The sequence below is a fragment of the Rosa chinensis genome, chromosome 2 (assembly GCF_002994745.2).
Source record: "Rosa chinensis cultivar Old Blush chromosome 2, RchiOBHm-V2, whole genome shotgun sequence".
Lineage (NCBI taxonomy): Eukaryota > Viridiplantae > Streptophyta > Magnoliopsida > Rosales > Rosaceae > Rosa > Rosa chinensis.
In genome coordinates this window covers 56,595,853-56,617,198 of record NC_037089.1, presented here as the reverse complement: position 1 = coordinate 56,617,198, position 21,346 = coordinate 56,595,853, and the positions used below count along the sequence as shown (strand labels likewise).

Here is a 21,346-nt window from a genome sequence, read left to right as displayed (position 1 = left end):
AGAAGGATCCAGAAGACTTGGAGACTAAGCCTTGCCATCCCCTATAAATATACACCACTCTAACGTCAAGTCTCATTCATTCTTACATACGCCAAAATTCTCTCCACTCTCTAATCTTCAAAGTTATGCATCTTCAAGCAAAGAGGAGGAGGAGAAGAAGAAGCCGTAAGCCTCCCTAACCGCCATCCTTCCACCTTGCACCGTAGCCATTAAAGACTTACTTTCAAGATTCAAGTGTTCAACGTCTTAAGTGTTCTTCATTCATCCCTTTCACGGTGTAATTCAATCTTTTTCTTTGAAAATTCTTTAGTTTTTTTTTGTTTGAATTTGTGAACAATGATGACTTGTTAACATATAACGTTAAGGGCAAAGTTTAAGTCCGTCTTTATGCTTGAATAAAAATTGTGATTTCTATATGTTAGTTTTCATGTTGCTTATGTGAGTTTGCTCAATTGGTTTTGCTTAATTGAAATCTTTTATATGTTGATCTTAATTGGTTCAAAACTTTTATGATTTGCATGTAATTGGTGCTAGATTTTAGGTTAACAATTCACCTAATAATTTTGTAACCCTAAATCATAAGTAATAAAGACTTTGGACAAAAGTTGAAATCAATTGAGGAGGATTGCAAATAAATTAACTTTTTCATACTAGATTGTGCACTTAAGTTGACATCCTTTCTTTGTTCTTCATGCATTGAATATGTTCTTTAGTAGCTAACTTTTTAGACTGATTACATGTTCAATAAGATTAATTTAGGTGCTTTCACTTAGATTAATGACTTAAAGAAAGTAAAAAATGGCGTTTGCTTATTTATTTTAATTTTCGATTTCATAATCCTAAAATCCCCCTAATTTTGATCTCAAGTAATTTTGTTTATTTTTGTAAATAATACTTCATACTTTTATTAATTCTTTATCTGTTTATGCAATTTTGGATGTACCCTCAATCCCTGGCTTGAACGATCCCTACTAATTTTATATTAACAACTACATTTTGGAGGGTTAAATTGAGTGCTTGTTTTGAGCGTACCAGAGAGAAGGTGGAGGTTGCTATGAAATTTAAGTCGCAACTGCGAAACGATTGTCAATGCCAAGTTAAGATTGGCTCACTTGAAGTTTACAAGGCTGAGAACCACAACGCCTACAGCTTACCAAAAGGCGCCGCTTATTTGAAACTCAGTCCCCTTCACTATGTTCAACTACGCTGACGCCACCCTTCGCTGCCACCTAGCTCGCCGCCTCGTCCAAACTAGCGTCACTAACGTCTTCACCATTCCCTGCACTAACTGACAACAACCACAATGACGATGATGATTGCGAAAATGATGACCTGATAGAGAAGAGCAAGGAGGTCACTCCTAAATCGAGAGAGAGAGAGAGAGAGAGAGAGAGAGAGAGAGAGAGAGAGAGAGAAGAATTGATCTGAATTAGAGAGAGATTAGAAATTAATTATTACAAAGGTGGAGGGGCATAATTGTCATGGCTGGAAATAGTTTGGGTTTGAAATGGTCTTATGAAGACAAAAAAAGTTATATGGCCTTATGACTAATTAAAGTTTCAAAATGACACCTATTAGTAATTTAGTATATATCAATATACTCTGTCTGACTAATGAGATTGCCTAAAAGGTCGCTTAAAGAAATGTACATGTTTTTACTACGTTGTAACCACTGTATTACGTTCTAAGTTCTACAATCGTATGATCAAGGCAATCAGCTACTGATGAGATTTTTTGTAATTAAATAAACAACTTATATACAATAACTAGTTTATTGTGAGTCTAACTTATGACTTCTCACTTATTAAGAAGAGATTTATGTCACCAAATCAAATTCAGACACGGAATGCTTTATTTTTTTCCGGGGAAAATTTTAAGAACAATACCTAGCTAACAAATGGCCCAATGTGAGGATCAATACATTTTCTTTCAAAGAAATCAAAACGGTACATGACTTTCAAAACCCGACACATTTTTAGTACATGACGTCAATAATACCGTTAACTCTATACAATTATTCATTTTCAAAGGATAATTTTGGGTTTTCAAAGGCTATCATCACCGCCTAGATTCTCTAGCTCATCCACATGTTTACCATCAAGGACATCCACGTCACCAAACAAATTAAAAAACCAACCCCAAAATCAAAAGAAAAACCAAAATTTGTGCGAATTGAAATTGAAGAAGCTATTGAACGCTAGAGATGGGGGAATTGCTCGACGCCGGAGTAATATGAGTTGTGTTTGGGGTTTTGGGTTTTCTGGTCGTGCTTTTCTTTTTTGGGTTTGTCTGAGTTTGCAAAGTTGCTATAGTAAGCCAGCAAGAAGGAAAAAGGCACCCAAAGAGGAGAGAAAATATCTTTATGTTTTTTTTTTGGGAAATGATCATTTACCCAATTTAAACAACAAAATTGCCCACTTGCTCCACTAACAGTTTTTTAACCCCATTTACCCAAAACACTTTAAGGGATTATTTCCCTACTATCCAATTAATTCTTTTTTTATTCTTTTTATTTATTTTTAGGAGTTTTTTTCCCTCTCCTTCTTTCTCACTTAGAGAGAAAAGTCATCCTCCACCTTGCTATGCTCCAGTGACCAGTGCCCTACCGCGGGCTCCGGCGACCGTTCATCGGAATCCGGCTACAGGACTGGTGACTGGATTCTGGCGTCTAAATTTATTGTCCCCTAATAATACCCAGTAACCATATTATTGCCCCCGAGTAATCATATTATTGCCCCCCAATACTCATATTATTGCCTCCAATAATCATATTATTGTCGTCTAGTGAATTGTATAAACTCCCAATAATTATATTGTCGTCTAGTGAATTGTATAAACTCCCAATAATTATTGTCGTCTAGTGAATTGTATACTCATATTATTGCTTCAAAACAATGTTTATTAGACATTGGAGCTTCGTCCCAAATAATTAATTCTGTTTTTTTTTATTAACTCTGCAAGATGAGTGCCTTTTTTTATTGGACATATCGATAAATTATCAATAATTAAAGGTATTTTAAATCGAGAATGAGCAGTTCTACCATTTGGAAGTAATAATGAGGCAATTCCCGATGAAGCAACGGCTAAAACAATTTTTCCTTCAGATCTTAATTTACTTATTATTGTATGCCATAAAAATGTTTTACCAGTTCCTCCATGGCCATGAACAAAAAATGTATCTGCAGTGGCGGATTAGCTTATGGATTGGTATAGATCCGGATCTGCAGGCGATCGTGGTGGGTCCGGTGTAGGGCTGTAGTCTCGTCATAGCACCATGACGGAGAATTCCTGAGTGGGAGAAAGGCGGAGGTGACGCTTGCAAAGCGGGAGTCGATCGGAGAGTAAGGTCGGGATACCATCTTCCAGTGGGTATTGCAGGGGATCGGATCCTCTCCAATTGGGTTTGATTGTCGGCCTGTAGCAGAGAGGCAGCGGACCCAGGGACGGTGATGCAGTGCTGGAGAGGCCGGCCACCGGAGAGATTGGTGACGGTGGTGATGGGGCGGCAGCATAATTGGGTTGCTGCTCACTTTACTCAGAGTTGGGTTTGGGTCTTTGGGCCTAGGCTCAAGTTTGAGTTGTTGGGTTTTCTGTTATGGGCCAGTAGGGAGGGTGCTTTACCACCCTCATTTGTCACTTAGTAATGAAGGTGGGCCTGGCCTGAGATGTGGACATTCTTGGGCTTTCAGGTCGACTTTTGGTCCAGAACCAATCGTTTCGGATCAAGACTGTTATGGGAGTTGGTAATTATCTGGAACAAGATTGGCGTTCAAGCGGTTTATGGATAAGGAGTTGCTCTTATTTGTTGGCTAGGAAGTGACTTTCTATTGGTACCACAATTACGTGATTGGCTAATGGGAGGTTAGAATATGATTTTGCCCTAGAAGACTTTGGAGTTTCTTTGTCTATAAGTTCGCTAATTATAGCGAGCTTACCAGTGATTTGCAATGAGTTTGCTTTGCTTAGATTAGGGTTCCGGATTTTCTTGCCAGCTATCTTTTTGTAAGTGCAGCTAGACTCTAGCCATTGGCTGAATTCCGGGCTATTGATTCTAATGATATCAATTTCTATTCAAAAAAAAAAAATGAACAAAAAATGTATTACATGTTTTTTCTTCGATTGCTTTAATAACCTCGTTATAGACAATTTTTTGACATGTATTTAATTGAGTTACTAAATTTGTGTGTTCACGTTTTAATTGAAGACAATCATAATCTAATTCTTCTTTTAATAATCTGTTATTTAAATCTAATATTCGATCTGTATTAGGCATTGGCAAGCGATGATCTTTTAATGAACTTGATGATATGTTAAATATTTGTTCTAATTCGTATAATAGTTTATTTTTGGACTAAATTCTGCTTACTACCCTGCACTTTCAAGGGTTCATCAATTCAATCCCTGCACTTCTAATTTAATCAGAAAAGTCCTTGCACTCTCCAATTTCATCAAATCGATCCAATCTGTCATTATATTCCGTCAATTTTCCGGGAAAATTTCCAAACTATCCATCTGCATTCATAACACTGATGTGTCAGCGGGCTGTCTAGCGCTGGGTAGTTTGGGAATTTCCTATGAGAAGGTCCCACGTCAGCATTTTAACAGCAAAAATTGACGGAATGGTGACGAATTGGATGTATTTGATGAAATTGGAGAGTGCAATGACTTTTCTGATTAAATTAGAACTGCAGGGACTGAACTGATGAACCCTTGAAAGTACAAGGTAGTAAGCAAAATTTAATCCTTTATTTTTTAATTCTAATTCTGGCAAAGTAAGATTTTGATTTCCAACTTCAACTCTAGCTTTATATAAAATATCGTCACACATATTTAACCAATATGAATTTAACAACATTTCAGGCTTTGCAACATCGCAGAACATAATTATTGTAGCAAAGAGTTGACGAATTTCAGAAGTTGTTGCGGCATGTAAAGAGTTTGCTAATGCTTCAGTTCATTCTTTATCATCTCCTAATAAACCCAAAACGCGGCAAGCTTCTTGATAAGAAGTGTATATAATACCATTAATAGTTTTTATTGAATCATAATTGCGGCAACCTTTTTGAATATTTAATAACATTCTCATAAAATATAATTCACTTGATGTAGGAGGTACATGTATTATTCGGCCAATAGTCTGACATTGTTTCCGTGGTGTCCAACATTTTTTTTATTGTCCCAAACAAATTTAGTTGGAAATTCTGTATAAGTTAATTCAGATGCTCCTGAGTAAGTTGAATTTGCTTTAAACCAACCAGTAAGCATAGTATCTTCTGTACATTTTTGTTTAACTATTGATTCAAGAGATTAAAACTCATTAAAAACAATATTCTGTTCTAAAGGCAGATGAATATGTAAATGTTGCACAGTAGGATGTTGACAATGAATTGAATATTCAAATAGTCTCCACACAGATTCATGAGGAGTTAAATATCGACAATTAAGATAAGTTGTAATTTCATCATTTAGGTTTTCATACAGTAAAATTCGAGCTTGAGCTGGGCCCTTATCAATATATTTAAATAAATATTTAATTAACATAGATTGAGAACATGACTCTACATTAATATGAGCATTATATCTCAGCAATAAATTTGAATTGTAAGGAACAACAAAATTATTTCCAATATGTATATTGTTTTTTATTACAAATTTTGTATGATCATCACGACGTTTGTATATTGAAGGCATGTTTGTTTCAAATATAGTATTTGTATTATACGCCTTTGGAAAAAATTTCGAACATTTTTCACCTTTCATGCAAGGAGATTTTGGATTTATCTGTCCACAAGGTCCATGAATCATAAATTGACTAACAATTGCAAAAAGTTCTGGATTAACATTTTTATCTGGTAATTCCGCTGAAATAATAGAATCTATATCAGTTGCTGTATAACATTTGTAATCTTTTTTTAACCAAAATAACATATGAGCATGAGGAAGTCCTCTTTTTTGAAACTCTATTGTGTGAACATCTGCCTCAATTTCTCCAAAAGGTTCTCCAGATTTGATATAATTAATCATGTCTTGTAATTTTATTTGAAACATTCTTGAAATTATGTCAGGTCTATCTTCAGCTTTATACTTGGGCTTGGTTTTAAAATATCTTTCCATTTCTGGCCATTTCACATTGCAAGTAAAAGTTATAAATAAATCGGGATTACCGTATTGTCTGCAAATTGCCATAGCATCTTGGTAGTTGTTAATCATATCTCGAGGACTTCCAGTATGAGAACTCAGTAAAATAATTTTTTGTCCTAAGTCATGACCTTTACGAATTCCAGCTTAAGATGAAGTGCAAACATCCTTAAAAATTTCACTTCGGAGATTATTTTGATTTTTTCTAATCCAATCTAAACGATTTTCTTCAACAGTGGCATAAGCATCAACTAAAAATTGTTGAAATAATAGTCCACCTTTTAATAAAGTACTCTTTTCATTATTTCTATCTTAGATTTGATATGTAATATAAGCTCGCATTGATATCTTTTGTCTTTTTTGTGTACAGGTTCCTGTAATTTGTTGCATTTGTAAATTTATTTTGTATCCGTCTTCACCATATGGAAAAAGTATTGGATATTGTAATGACATATATTTTGGATGTATTTTGGAAACACGTTGTAAATGTCCATTATTTAATTCAATAATTATATCTTTATTTGAATTATGCTCTCCAATATCACCAACTATTAAACCACCAATTTCTTCAGTTGTTGGTTATTCATATTGCTTACTATCTGTAGGTTGACGATTGAGCATACTCATATTTAATGAAGGCAAAGAATGACTATCAAATTTATCTCTTATTATTCGAAATTCTTTTACTAATTCATTGATCTGATCAAACATTTTTATAAGACCTTCGATAATGTCTGATTTGATATTTGCATTAACATGTGTCGGATCAATAGCATTAAGACGATTTGAAATCTCAATTTTTGTATCGTATATGTATAATTAAGCATATTGAGGACATAGTCCATCAGAAGGTAATATAAAACCCATTAAATAGTGTACTTGACCGCTAATTTTAAAAACATAAGGACCTAATTCAGTATTTATTTTCTGATCAATTGCTGTTCCCATTGATGTAAATGAAAACATTGAGTTATAAACTCTAATATTTTCTCTAAAAGTTCTGCTTTGTGGACCATTATTTGGATCTAATAATCTTTCAAGAAAAGCAGGAGTTGGTTTTGATTGTCCAAGTTTGATTTGACCTCTTCTGCAGCAATTTGTATATATAAGAGGTCCATTTGAAGTGGATCGTTTAAGTGCTTCTCCAGACCAAAAACAGGCATTGCAATGACTACATGTGTACACATTATCACCAGAATCTTGATATGTGACGATCAATCCTGCGATTGCAATTTAATTTTTTGTAAACAATTTATACAACTGTTATTTTCTAAAAGCAACAACTAAAATTAACTGTAAATAACCTTGTCTACTTCTTTGATATGATGCTTGCCCAAATGAATGTGAATATTGATCTGAATCTGCAATTCCGTAAAAAATTAGTCACAATCTAGATAAAGATTAGTTACATTCTCAAAATTTTAACTGATGATCAGTTGGAAAAACTATACCTCTAATTTCATCGGTCTGCACAAATTGAGAAGAACTACTACTTTCTGAATGCTCCAATGTTTCTGCATTTGAAAATCAACATAAACAAATCAGCATTGTAAAATCAATGTGTTAGTACGAAGATACAGGTTTATATGACCGAACAAACTCACCTCTAAATCGGTTGTTCCGATGTTCAGATATATTCACATTTTGACATACAGAACTATACTGACTGTGTAGACATTGATTCTGTTCTGTCATTGCTAACTCAAATGCTGCAACCAAATTTAAACAATATTAGTTACTTTAAATATTCATTTGAATGAACATTTAAAATTTGATAATACACACTCACCACGTGTTGATGTCCTTGATTTAACCTCAGAATGTTGACCTCTCTTAGAAACAGAACCTTCACTTTGAACTGTACTGGAAACAAAATTCTGATGATTATACATTTCTTCCATTCTCCTTTGATCATTATAATTTTCAGCATGACCTTGTTGTAGCAATTTTTTTGTTCTGCTGCATCTCATCTTTGACGCCATAACTGTATCAAAAAAGATAAATGACTTGAAAACGTTAAATGATTATGCTTTTATAATCTGCAAATCAATGTACAATCTATAAATTAAACATGACTATATATTGGAAAATTTTTGATGAAATTAAATTTGTCTATACAAAAATTAACACTTGTAATCACATAAAAAAGGCAGAAAGAAAAAGATAAACAGTAAACATTTGTTCACTATCTATTGAAGTCAGATTCCTTACTTCTTTCTCCATACACAAAAAAAATATAAATCATCAATGAAACTAAGTTATTCACTTTTAGCTAAACATTTAAGGCAATTAGTTGTACAGTCAAACTGCTAACTTTAACTCAAAAGCTTCGTCTAAAAAAGGGTTTAGAAATTAAAGTCATGAGTGATGTCAAAGTGAAGAATAAGTCTCAAACAAACTCTGTTTTCTAGGTAATCAACCATAACATTATGTCTGCTATCAAACTATCCAGAATTCACAACATTGAACCGAACCAACACTCAGTTGTTAATTAACCCTTTCAACAACCTATCAACACAATAATTTGAATTTGAACTCCAATCACAAAATCTAAAATTAAGGAATACAAACATAGTTCTCTTCCACTTATTGTTTTTTTTTTCCTGATCTAGATAAAATAGAAATGCAGGATATCAACAAATCTTAAGAATTGAACCATCTGCTGCGGGTAACTTTTGAATGTTCATTGCAGTAAGAATGTATACAACTCATACAGGTGTCAAATTCATACCTGAACCCACAGTTACAGAAGCTGATAGCACACCGTTTCTAGTGTCTACAGAATCAAACAACAGAATTTAGACAATTCAAGACCACCATGGTTACAGAAACTATAAACTTAATACAAAAAAAGAAAACAATGTATATAGAGAAAACCAAAGACCAAGTTAATAAACTCTAGCAGTTATACCTGAATAATAATAAGAGATCAAGATAATGTTAACCAACAGACAAAGGAACAGTGGTAGTAAAACGATACAAAGACTGTTGCATACGATCTGCAAAACCCAAACAACAAAAAGTATTAGAATTGTGCAATCCTACGGCAAAGGTTTTGCCCCCAACTCTGGACACTTGAGTTAAATTTGTCACCACCTCAATAGGCCAAGAAAACATTTCGTAAGTTTGGTAGATACGGCTCCCCTAATCTCTGTAGAAATTTAATCTTTCCCTTTTCTACTGTAAAAGAAAGTGCATCTTCTTTATTCGCTTCTCTCTCTCTCTCTCTCTCTCTCTCTCTCTCTCTCTCTCTCTCTCTCTATTTCTGTTGTTCATGCTCAACTCTTCGGAAATACCGACAAAGAAGAATTAAGCCAATATCACTTTCACAGTCAACAATTGGATGCAATTGACCCAGACATCTCACAATGATATTCATACAATTTACAAAAAAAAAAAAACAAAAAAAAGGGAAAAAAAAACAACAAAGATAAATTCAAAGAGCATTCAGTTTTTTCAAATGCACGATCAGATCAAGCTGATATGCAATTCACAAACAGAAAGCAAAGCGACTGAGGACGAACATAATAGGAACTGTTCTAGAGACAAAACAATTGACCAAGACTGATTGTAAAATCTTTGCATATATATTCAATCAACTAAGTATACAAGTATACAACATCCATAAAAATCAAAAGTAAGCCACATCTCTTCTTTTGCTGAAAGATCCCTCTCAAACCTGATCCAACTCTTTCTATGAATCTCTACTTCACTTTCAGTATTTCTGTTAATATGCAAATTGATCATGTTAACATTATTTCAGTTAACATGGTCACTGTGTTAATAAACTGAGTGCATTAAAATAGTGATCGATTATATTTACTTCAGAGCACAATTTTTAACTCTGCAAATGTCTCCACAACTTGTTCAGTACAAACAATCTTCAAGTTTGAAGTACATAGAAAATAATGAATGAAAGTTTTAATAGATAATTAAGATGCACAAAAAAAATGAATGGGAAACAGTGATGAGAACAATGATGAATGAGTAGATACAATATAACCAGAGTATTCTTATTTATATCACTACAGAAATATGTAATGAATTTGATTCACATTAGAAATTGAAGAAAGTAATGAATTTGATTTTCTTAAAATTCAAAAAAAAAAAAAAGTCTATTCACCTGACTTAAGTGCAAGAAAACCAACAGCAACCACTGCTACTCTGTGTTAAACTGAAGGTAATACACCTGCAGAATAAGATAGATATATAGCAAGTGAATAGTTTTTTCGTTGAAATCCATTTTATAAAGCTTGCATTACAACTCATGAATCATTGCTAAACTGAAAACATTTAGCCTAAGAAACCATTGACTACATTAGCCCAGGAAATACAGGTAAAAATAGAGCATGATACTACCGCATGTGTGCAGATGATAAATAAAAAGAAATCAGCTATACGTTACTTGGAAACCAATTTATAAAGTAAATCGAGAACATATACAAATATCAAAAATATATATTAGCATGACAATTGAAGTTAACCAAAAAGGCACAACAATAGTAGAAACACACAGTAACTTCTTTCAACAAAATGCGTAACTATCAGACCATGATCCTGTTTACAATAAATAAAAATAATCATGCAGTAAAACTCTGAGACCATAATGCTATTTACAACTATACATCCAGTGGATAAACACAAATGATATATTTTCTTAGTTTAAGAGTTAGATAAATAAAGAACAAAGCATAGAAAGAAAGCAAGGACATAATGGTAAATCCGATCACCACCTCAGCTCGGCCCCACTCAATACACCAACGGCTTGATCACAACAGAAAGAAAGAAAGCAAGGCGGAATCATCGGCTGGGCTGAAGCCGATACAAAACAGACGGCTTATGAACATTTTTACTCCCTGGTATAAATTCAAATAAGGAGCCGCGGCCAATGTTTGTTTCGACTTTCTAAACAAACCAGAAAATTCTCACACCGATGGATCTCGCTCCGATGAAGCGCGACATCGACGACCTGATATCCCAATTCGCCGCCGCCGATTCGACTCGCTTGACCGATATGAAGCAAGTCTGGCTCTCCAACAAGTTCTCCTACATCTACGACGCGCGTCCCAGTTGCACCAATTCCCTCGCCCTCTTCATGCAATCCCTCTATTCCCACTCAATCGGACACCTAATCGCTCCCGATTCCTCCCTGTCACGACGGCTCGGCGGCCTCTACTGCCTCTACTGTCTCTACGAGACCCAGCCCTTGAAGCCCCCTTTCAAGGTCTACCTATCCCTCGGGGAGCTCAAGAAGCTCCGGAAGCTCGCGGCCGACGCCAGGGTCCGGGGCGTGAGCGCGGCGAGTGCCGTGGTGAAGCGGATGCTGGAGAAGAATGCGTTTCTGTTCGGGTGTGTGGAGACGAACGAGGGTTTGAAAGGGAAGGTGGATGAGTTGACGGAGCTGGAGAACGCGAGGATTAAAGCGGCGTGCAACAAGTTGTTTGATGATACCAAGATTGAGGAGTTTATTCACATGGATTTGGGGATGGAGGTTGATTTGAGCAAGGTGAAGCAGATGTGTAGGGATTATGAGGAGTTGAAGAGGGTTGCGGCGGTGGAGGGCGGTGATGAAGAGATGAAGGGGGTTTCGGAAGGTAAGGAGTTGGTTGGGGATGCGATGGAGAAGATTGCCAAGGAGTGGGATGCTCAGAGGGAAGTGTTTTATCGGCAGACGGGATTGAGTCAGAAACTGAATGAAGAAGAGCAGCAGCAGCAAGAAGATGACAGTTTCGACAAGGAACTCGAACAAATGCTCTCTGAAGCTTGATGGTGACTGTAGGTAGTCAACAAGCTGTGTTTTTCTAGTTTTGTTTAACTTGAGTTTCAGACTTGACCCATCGATGTTGTTACTTGTTGGATAATGATTTTTGCTTTAGCTTGATTTATAGAACTTTTTGATGTCATCTTATCATGGTTTCGGTTTTATTGTTCTATAGTTAAATACCCTATATGTACTTTCTAGATTAGTACATTAATAGAGAGACTATCCTAATTATGTCTAGGTTGCTATTGTAACTCTCTAGATTTGTTCAGTGGATAATGATTTTATAGTGCACTGAGTAACAGTCGGTTGTGATGTAGTGAAATCCATACATTTCTGAAAAAAAAAAGATAGTACTACTGTCTAGATTTTGGTTTAGATGCTTTTGAGTTTCTGAGTTCATTCTCGATGTTCTACAGGTTTACCCAACGCTTAAAAAGCAAGAATATGTTTCTGAAGCAGTGCTTAATGAGGTCTGAAATGATGAGGTATGCGTAATTTCATTCAAATTCATAATCGAGAAAAAGAATTAGAAGACATGTATAAACAGAGTATTCTCGAGTAGATAGCCGAAATGTTTTAATGAAAATCATTGCTGTTTATATTCTTTAGATTACTCATTCAAACCTTTCATTCTGTATCTGTAGGTTGTGCAGCCCGTAGTTCCAGTAATTTTCCACCACACAAAGGCAACTAGTTATCCATATGGACAAACAGGTTAGCAGCCTTCAAATCGATGTTGTCACTCTCTCTTTGAACTTTATTTATCGCATGTGGATTGTACATCCAGAGAAATGTTCATTTGATGAGATCTCAAATCCACAAATAAGATGATAGCCATTTTGCTTTTGAATTCTGCAGCTATATCCTTGTATTTGTTAGACTCAAATCAATCTTCATTCTTCTGTAAGATGTTTGTTAAGATTTCCAAAGCATCGCAACACCTGTCAAGGGTCAGCTTGTTCCTCGTGCTTGAAGTCTATAGCAGTCTCTGTATATTATTGCTAAAAATGTTCCAACCGTTTATTGGGCTTTTCAAGTGAGTTAGTTCAGTGTTCATTTTGACACATCTTGGTTGAGGGTGCAAACTTTTGCTTAACTAAGTTTCATATGACTTCCTTTGCTTTTATTCTTATTAGGTAATTGGTAAATATAACTTTCGGGATAATTATGGCATGAATCGGAACAGCAGGGAATAAAACCTTCAGTTGGTTGCAAACTGCTTGTAGATCAGATCACTAGATGTCCAATTGAACTATGAGCTAGAGGTCTTTTTTCTTTCGTTTGGGCCATGGCGGCAATGCTCCTAAGATCATAGAAGCAATGCTGCAGAAAAAGATGGTTTGTTGCAATGCAGCTCCATAGGAACCATAAATAGTAACGTGTGAAATATTAACAGAAATAGAAATTTTAGGCGCAATAGAAAGGATTGTTGTAACTGGGGTGGTTGCGATTAAACCTATCCCTTTTTTGGGTCGATATAAAGTGATCCATAAGCGTCGGTAAAAGCCAGAGCATATCAGGAAGGCGATACCAACATCAGTGAGAAGGACTCCGGCTAATAGAAAAAGAAGCTATATGCTGATGATAACGAGAGCAGTACCGACAGCACCAATAGCATGCTTTCCAATTCCCTTCACTAGGGGAGCCGTCACCAGGGCCTATGACCCAACTCCATACCGAGAAGCCCTTATGATGAGTCTCTCTCTCTTAGGTTTAGTCTGTAGCTTCACTTCCTGGATTCCCTCTTAGTTGAGTAAGTCCTCCCCGCTTTCTTCTTTGTTCTTTCCTCTCATCAGGAAAATAGTCAGGCCTTCCCTTTCTAGTAGCTAGTGGCTAGGTAGTTCTTTGTATTTGGCATTCCTATTAGGAAGCTATGCAGCGGGAACCCAAAGCCAGGTCACTATGGTATGCCTACTACAAGTAGACTCTTCGGGAGGAAGGTTCAATTGATAATGATCCCTCGTATGCGCAGGTCGAATATTGGTCATGAAAGATCCGAATATCTCTTCTGGCTTTGCCACTCTGTTCTGAAGCTTTGCATAACTTCATGATTTCGTTAGTGAAGCAGTTCCGAATAAGGAAGTCCCAAATGGATTATATGATTATGATATGTTTTAGGTTACTTGTCCTACTCTTTCTTTCATTCTGACTTGTAGGGATATCGTGTGAATGTGAAGCCATATTTTCAATTATTTATTAATGAGTGAAGGCATGTTGTTTTGCATGCTGACAAACAGCTAGGTTAGTGGTGTCTCAAATCTATGGTTTTGTCACAGAGTTTGGAACTTATACACTGTAAGAATGTAACAAAGTAGTCTTTTGCATTGTAGAGTCTGGCATCTTAGTTCTTATATCTATTAGAAATTAAATTATGCTAAATATTTGTACATTGGATTCTCTTAGCATATAAGCCTTAAGAAGAGGCCACCTTCTGGTAGATCTACTCTGAGTATATTCTGCATTAGTGGGATATGTTGTGATTGGCTAACAAAGTGTTCTGTTTTAGGAAATAATGGGTTTGAGCCAAGTGGAAGAGATGCGGCTGGGATTGCTTAAATGGGAGACCTAGAGGGAGGTTTGGTGCCACTAGGGGTGTAAGGGAAGGTGATCCTTTGTCTCCTATCTATTGACTCTTGTGGTGGATGTGTCATAACTCATAAGTAACATTGATGGGGAGCATAAGAATTGAGATTGATTGAAGGTTTGCCTGTTAGAAGGGAGGGGGTTGAAATTTTGGTATTTGCTGATGATACTTTATCTTCAAATTATTGTGTTTGCTGAACCTTTTCTCTTGAAGTGAATCAGAGATGGTAGGTTCTCTTGTATAATGCCCCTTCAGATCTCGAGGACATTTCAGTCTCCTCTTCGATTCCTGCCTCCTATTACCTGGATCTGTGAGCTAATGTTTTAACATGGTATTTGGAATCCTGATGTAATCTTGCACTTGTATTTGGTGTGGTAATAAGGAAGGATGCTTTGAGCCGTGCAGCTATCCCTTTTATGGGAATATACAAACCAAAGCTTTAGAAACACAGGCTCTGCTTTCTGGTCTCAAGTTAAGTTCATCTTTGAGTTTAAGAAGATTGAAGTGGAAGGAGATGCCCAAGGTGTAATCAAGAGCCTGGCAAGTACTAGTTTTGATTTCAGTGAGGAAGGAGTTCTCATAGATAACATAAGAGATTGAAGTTAGAGTTTTGAGTCAATTTCATATGGGTTATAGCAACGTGCAGCAAATTTGGATGGCTCTCTTTTCATCTTTCGCTGGTCACCTTGCAGTAAAGTTTTTTAAAGAGCTTCAAGGGTTAGCACCTGTTTTACAGCTCACCAGATTATTCCATGGTTATGTACAACAGTCCACCAGTTACCACGTAACTTTGGCATTCTACTAAACCTCGATCTGCTTTCTATATCTCCATCTCTTGAACCCCATTGTAATTATTGATGAACGTCTGTCATGTATTTTTAATGGCTAGTGTTTTCTTATTAATTGAAAATGTTCCAAGTTGCATTGGGCGTTTTTTTTTTTTCAAGTGAGTTTTGTTTTAGTTTTGTGGCGCTGCAATTTCTTCACTTTTCCTATTGGTTTGGTACTGAGTGCATTTCTCTTGTTAATCTGTTGTCGGCCTTTGTCGACGTTACAATTTTCCTTGAATTAAGCTATAGTAGTATTTGTCAAATTCAATCATGATTCTTCAAGCTAGTTTACTCAGTTCTTGTCTATGCAGATTGTTTCTGTGTTTCTATTATTCTTTTAAAAGATTTGTCCTGCACTAAATCCTAGGTGGTCACAATGTTAGCAAATCTGAAGTTCTAAGATCTGATTGCATTTTTCCAAGTGAGTTCAGCTTCAATTTGGGCATTTTGAAGTCCTAAGCTTTTTCGTATCATACTAGGTAACTTTTCTGTATTATTAATTGATTGCTGCTAGATCTTGTAAAGCTGGAAGAAGAAAGTAAAAATGCAGAGAAAATATAAGATGCTAAGATATTTTTCTTGTGTTGATGAGAAAAGCTACAACACACTAATCACTTATATGATAAAGAAAGCTCCGATGAAATCATTACTGGCCCTAACTAACTACCTAAAGCCTTCAAGTAGTACTTGCGATGTGTATTGACTCTAACAATCTTGAGCTGCTCGGGAGTGGTGATGATTCATGAACTGCGGTCCATCAGTAGACAATGTGCGTTGTTGCAACTTGCTTGTATTTAACACTACGGGATTAAGCATTGGTTGCAACATAGGTGCCTGAATGCTGATCAGTACCTAGTCCCTCTGTAAGGATATCTGCAAATTGATCCATTGACGGCGCCAATTGATTGGAGAGCAAGTTCTCCTATGGCAACTTTAAGTAGACATCCACTTCTTTGAGGCAAGAGACAGGGTTGATATGTCGTTGCAGTTAGAACTGGTGCAGAACGAAGAGAGATTAATGCCTTGATAAAGGAGCAGATCCAAAAGTAGTGCCTTGATAAAATGGCCCCTGCACATATCTGTGTACTTCTAATAGCAGCGAAGTGGTTTTACATGACATATTGCATAAATTGACATACTGTTTTTAGACTCTAGGTTATATCAGCCCTTGTAAGGGTAAGATGCTGTAACAAGCAACAATGCTCCTACATTAACCAAGGCAAGAAGTGCTACTGGGCTTGTTATCTGTCATGCTGCCTTGTTGATGATGATATGTCCTGTGCATATTCAGGTGGAAAAACTTTAACTTCCATCTGTGAGATCTCCAACATTCAATGCCGAGAAAGTAATGAAACAGCCCAAATCCTTCATTTCAAACTTGTTTTGAACCGCATCATCGTTACTTTCTGCGCTGATCATATGACATGAGAGCACTGAATTCAAGTATGAAGTAACCTCTCATTCCAAGTCCCCTTGGTTCCTGCTCGAGACCACAGAGAAATTTAACTAAATTGCAGACACAATTTGGATGCACAGGGTCCTAAATGCCTCCAGGTTGAGCCATAAAAACATACTTCCTTAATCACTTAATGAAGAAAAGCATTCTTCACTCATTTGATGGAGCTCTGAACCAAACTAAGCTGCAAGAGCAAGAAATCCTTCCCATGATTGCTACTAGTGATCATGGGATGATCATTAATGCTAATCTATGTCACAATGGAGAAGTGCATCGAAATATTTATCAGCTGACAGTGCAGAGGGATATTAAAGATGTGTTTCATTGTTGAGCTAGGAGAAACTCTTACTGATGTTACTCAAATCACCATTCAACATCAGAAACTGATAGGTGTCCGACTTCCACTGCTGGAAGATGAAGTTGGAGTTGAGTGCACAAGGTGAGGCAGTGACGACCGAGTGATACAGGAACACATGGTGCAGCTGAAGGTTTGGGGCAGTGAGATGGAGTGGATGAAGTTGATTTGTGCGATTTGAAAGGAAATTGGTATTCATCAAAGATAACATACCTGGAGATAATGCACTTGCCTGAAATAGGATTATATCAGATACAGCTCTCATATCCTAGAGAAAACCTTATAATAATGCACGTTACAGTCTTGGTGAGTGGTGTGAAGCTTATTAAAGTTGTATGGTTTCAATAAAGGAAAGAAAGAAAATCCAAAAACTCTAACGTGATTCAAAGAAGGAATGTTATAAAACACAAATTAGGTGATTTCATGGACAAGTTTTGGGAAAGGCATTCTATTTATCACATACACTGATAGAGAAAATGGTAACCTAGTAAATTTTCCTGAGAGACAAGACGCAGACATTGATTTACAGGAATCAGAATGAACAGATAATTGGACTTAGATGACATGCTTGCGATAATAGTACTGGAGGGGTGACTGAGTCCTCTGTGCCAAAGTGAGTGAGAAACTCAGTGACAAAGTACATTGCTATGTAAAATTGCTGTTATTATGCTATGAGGTTGACCATTATTAACAATAAGACCTGAATCAGGAGCATAACCAGTATTTACAGCACCGTATATAGGTTAACAATTCTTAACAAACAAAAAAATACAGGATTTGCAACATTGTAGGTGTGTAGACACTAGGGTAAATGTACAGCTCACGTTAGCAGGTTATCCATTATTGGTGACAACAAGAATAGAGCCATAGAGGAGTAAGCAGGAATTAAGCCAGAAGTGCTAACAGTAGAAATACAAGGATAGCTAATGTGAGTAGCAGCAGTAGTATGTAGGAGTGGATGCATATTCATTATAACTAGGAGTAACACTACTAACAAGTTGCAGAAGAGGGTAAAAATGCAAAGAAAAGATTTCTTCTATTGTACAACACCCTAATGAATTATGTGATATGCTACATCCTACATGTAAGCTCTAACTAAGCATACTAACTGCATAAAGCCTTCAATTCATCGCTGCCACATGTGTGACTAACAATCTTGAGCTGCTGGTTATGATTCACTGTATTGTGGTTCATCACTGGACATTGTAGCCTTGTCACAACATGCATGTATTTAACATTATAGGAGGCCTAACATACATATACGTACATACACTTTAGTTATCAAATCTTGCAATTCCTTGAATCAAGTTGCAGTTTTTCTGCGTCTGCTATGAATTGTTCCTTCTGTAGATTGTTTCTTTGTTTCTTTTTTATTCTTCTTTCAGAAAAATTCTCCTAAAGACCGAAATAAATTAAATTGTAGGATATCAGTCAACCCTAGCAAATGTGCATTCCACCTTCAAAAGAGGAGAAGATATATATATATATATATATATATATATATATATATATATATTCTATGGTCCCATTAGCTTCATGTTGGAGACTGGAAAAGTATAGCATAGATCAGATTACTGAGGCATAAAAGTTTGAGTTGTAGAGACTCATGGCTGATTCATTTCGCTGTTTGTTAAAATTTTGTGAAAGTTAAGGCCACATCAAATCCTGACAACGATCGGCAATATCTGAATATCAAATCCTGAAATGTTGTTATTACAATTCACTTAAAATTTGTATTTATAATTTGCTGCAGCTCACTTAAGTTATATATGCAGTCTCAGATAAGAGATTTTTCACCTAATACCTCCTGTTTGAGTTAACATGCATGATTATTTGGTCGTTCATCAATTAGTAGGAAGTGACAAATGGAACTGGAGACTCTTTTGCATTGATTGATGTATGACATAGAATGATTCTGAGACTCATCAAATCTATTGTTAAGTACATACTCCAGAAAACCTCCTTTTTATTTATTCTTTCTTTCAATTCTTATTAAATATATAGTCAATTTTGCATGGCACTACCTGGGTAGCTTTTCACCTGAAGGCCAAGGCCACTATTCCATCCACCCTTCAATTCTCAACTGCCTCTCAAGGTTGGATAGGAAGTTATTAACCTTTTTATGTATGATCTTATGAGCTAATGTTAATTGTGCTAACATTGAGTTGCAAGCTGTGGCATCCTTCTTTGACTCAATTCCCAATGAGACTGCATCCCAAGGAGAATGGTCTTTTGGCGTGTTGTCGGTCCCTACGAGTCGGCAGCCATACAGATTGCGTGTCATAGTAAACTGCTTGGTGGTTGGAATTTATAACTAAAAATCGTACGTATTATTAGCCTTAGGGAGACGTACATTACTATATTGGAAGATGTTCATTGATGTTCTGAGTAAGTTCTGGTGTAGTGAATGATAGATAGTCTTGAAAGTCTGCAAAGAATTGTTGGACCCTATAATATGAATGATCAATGGTGAAAGGTAGATCATTTAGCAGTATTCCTTTGATCTTACTAGAATATTCCAGGGTGGCTCAATCATGTTCAAAAACAAGTGGTGAATGTTTAATGAAATTGGACTTCTTGTTGATTATGTCTGAAAAGTGCTAAAAACATCTAATATGGTTGCTTGGTATTTAGCATTCTTGTATCTTTCATGTATAATGTTTATGATTCTTCTCTTCCACTGACATGCTATTATTGACCTGGGTCAAGAGTTTTCATCAGGAGATACAATTGCTCTATTTTGAATTGCAGAAAATCAGATGTTTGCATTTTGAACAAGAAACCACAGTTGAAAGAATAGTACTCTGGAACAGATGAGCTGGAATTCAAACCCTATACATGACTGAGTCATTTTCCTGTATTATGAGTATGATGCTATATTCTCTCATTCCAAATCAGCTTTTATCTTTTTCTGAGAAAGTTAAATATTCTTCTTTGATGACCATATCATATTAGTCTCTCTTTTGTTTGTACGTCTTTGGCCCTTTCTCTTCACACTTTTTGTAGACTGCATCATTTTAGGTACTCCCACCTCAAATTTATCAACATTTTTGGGTTACTACTTTATCGTGAAAAGAGAAAAAGAAGAAATTCATTTATGGTGTTCCACCAATACCTGTTTCACAAGAAAACTAAAATTTCTTCAAATCAGAGGTAAAGGAAAGCAAGCTGATAGCTAGATAGATCTTTCTTGTGGGTCATTTAGGTTTCTCTTTTTAGTTGTTTTCCTCAACTGATCTTAAAAAGGGGTATGTGAATATAGAAGCAAAGAGAGATAGAATAGATTCACCTCAAACCAAATTAATACTATTTTTCATTTGTTTTATAATAATCATATGATTGCTGCAAAATATCTACCTTTCCAAACTACCAATGCAGAAAGGAACAGTAGTGAAACTGAAAAAATAACATTATGGTTTGATGATTTTGAATTGCAGATGAATTTAATCATAACCCATATGGCACCAAAACTTTAATTATTGATAGAGATGGATCATAATGGTGCTACTGACTTTTTCTTCTATTTTGTTTCATTTTATTTTATTTTTATTATAGATTGTCAGGAACTTCAGTTATCATCAAGATTCTCTTGTGCCCAACCTAAGGTCAAGGGTAGTTGATGGAACATAGTATGAAAAATCACTAGCTCAAATTATGAATTTTCATTGTGCTAATCTTTAATAACTGCATGTTAGCAACAGTCTGAAGCAAACAAGATTAATTCACTAAAAAAAAAAATCAATAAGATAACATAGATATGTAATGAAAGATTAACAATGGGATTGTATAAGGGTTTACAATCCTTCCTGATCTGAAGCCATTGATCACTAAACAAGATCTTCTGCACTGCCCTCGGCGATGTACTCTGTATGGGGTGAGATTCTGAATTACTAGTGTTGGACAGTGGAGGCCCTGTGTTCATAACTTCATATAGAGGTTGAATACTGAGTTCTCTCCCATAAGTCAACTAGTAATCCAGTAATAGATCTCCTACACTTTTTCCGTGATCAGAAACAATAAAGATAAAGTCCACAGGAATAGAGTTCCATAACAACTCGAGTTACTTGTTCTGTAAGCCATTAACAGTTGTTGTACTATGTGTAAACTTATGATCAAGTCTACTGTTAGTTTGAAATAATGAATTTGGACCGAAATGGGTAGAGACTAGCGTCTTTCTTTTTTTTATTTTCTTTTTTTGGATAAAAATTAAATATTTGTA

The 21,346-nt window shown here is 35.8% G+C and overlaps 2 protein-coding genes across 4 annotated transcripts; one reads left to right on the top strand and one right to left on the bottom strand.

Annotated features, from left to right (window-relative positions):
- Positions 1–6,957: 6,957 nt before the first annotated feature.
- LOC112184582 lies at positions 6,958–8,120 on the bottom strand. Its single transcript, XM_024322841.2, has 5 exons — positions 7,928–8,120; positions 7,743–7,847; positions 7,590–7,652; positions 7,443–7,499; positions 6,958–7,358 (listed from the first exon to the last, which is right to left on the bottom strand). Exons 1-5 carry the CDS (start codon positions 8,118–8,120, stop codon positions 6,958–6,960), a joined length of 819 nt encoding a protein of 272 aa, XP_024178609.2.
- Positions 8,121–11,020: 2,900 nt separating this feature from the next.
- On the top strand, positions 11,021–15,432 carry LOC112187662. 3 transcript variants are annotated; one of them, XM_024326550.2, is made up of 4 exons: positions 11,021–11,913; positions 12,319–12,387; positions 12,547–12,616; positions 14,409–15,432. In XM_024326550.2, exon 1 carries the CDS (start codon positions 11,072–11,074, stop codon positions 11,903–11,905), a length of 834 nt encoding a protein of 277 aa, XP_024182318.1. In that variant the 5' UTR covers positions 11,021–11,071; the 3' UTR covers positions 11,906–11,913; positions 12,319–12,387; positions 12,547–12,616; positions 14,409–15,432. The 3 variants fall into 3 exon arrangements, with proteins under 3 accessions (XP_024182318.1, XP_024182316.1, XP_024182317.1); XM_024326548.2 differs by having other exon boundaries at positions 11,021–11,917; XM_024326549.2 differs by lacking the exon at positions 14,409–15,432 and adding an exon at positions 12,761–12,903 and having other exon boundaries at positions 11,021–11,917.
- Positions 15,433–21,346: the final 5,914 nt, after the last annotated feature.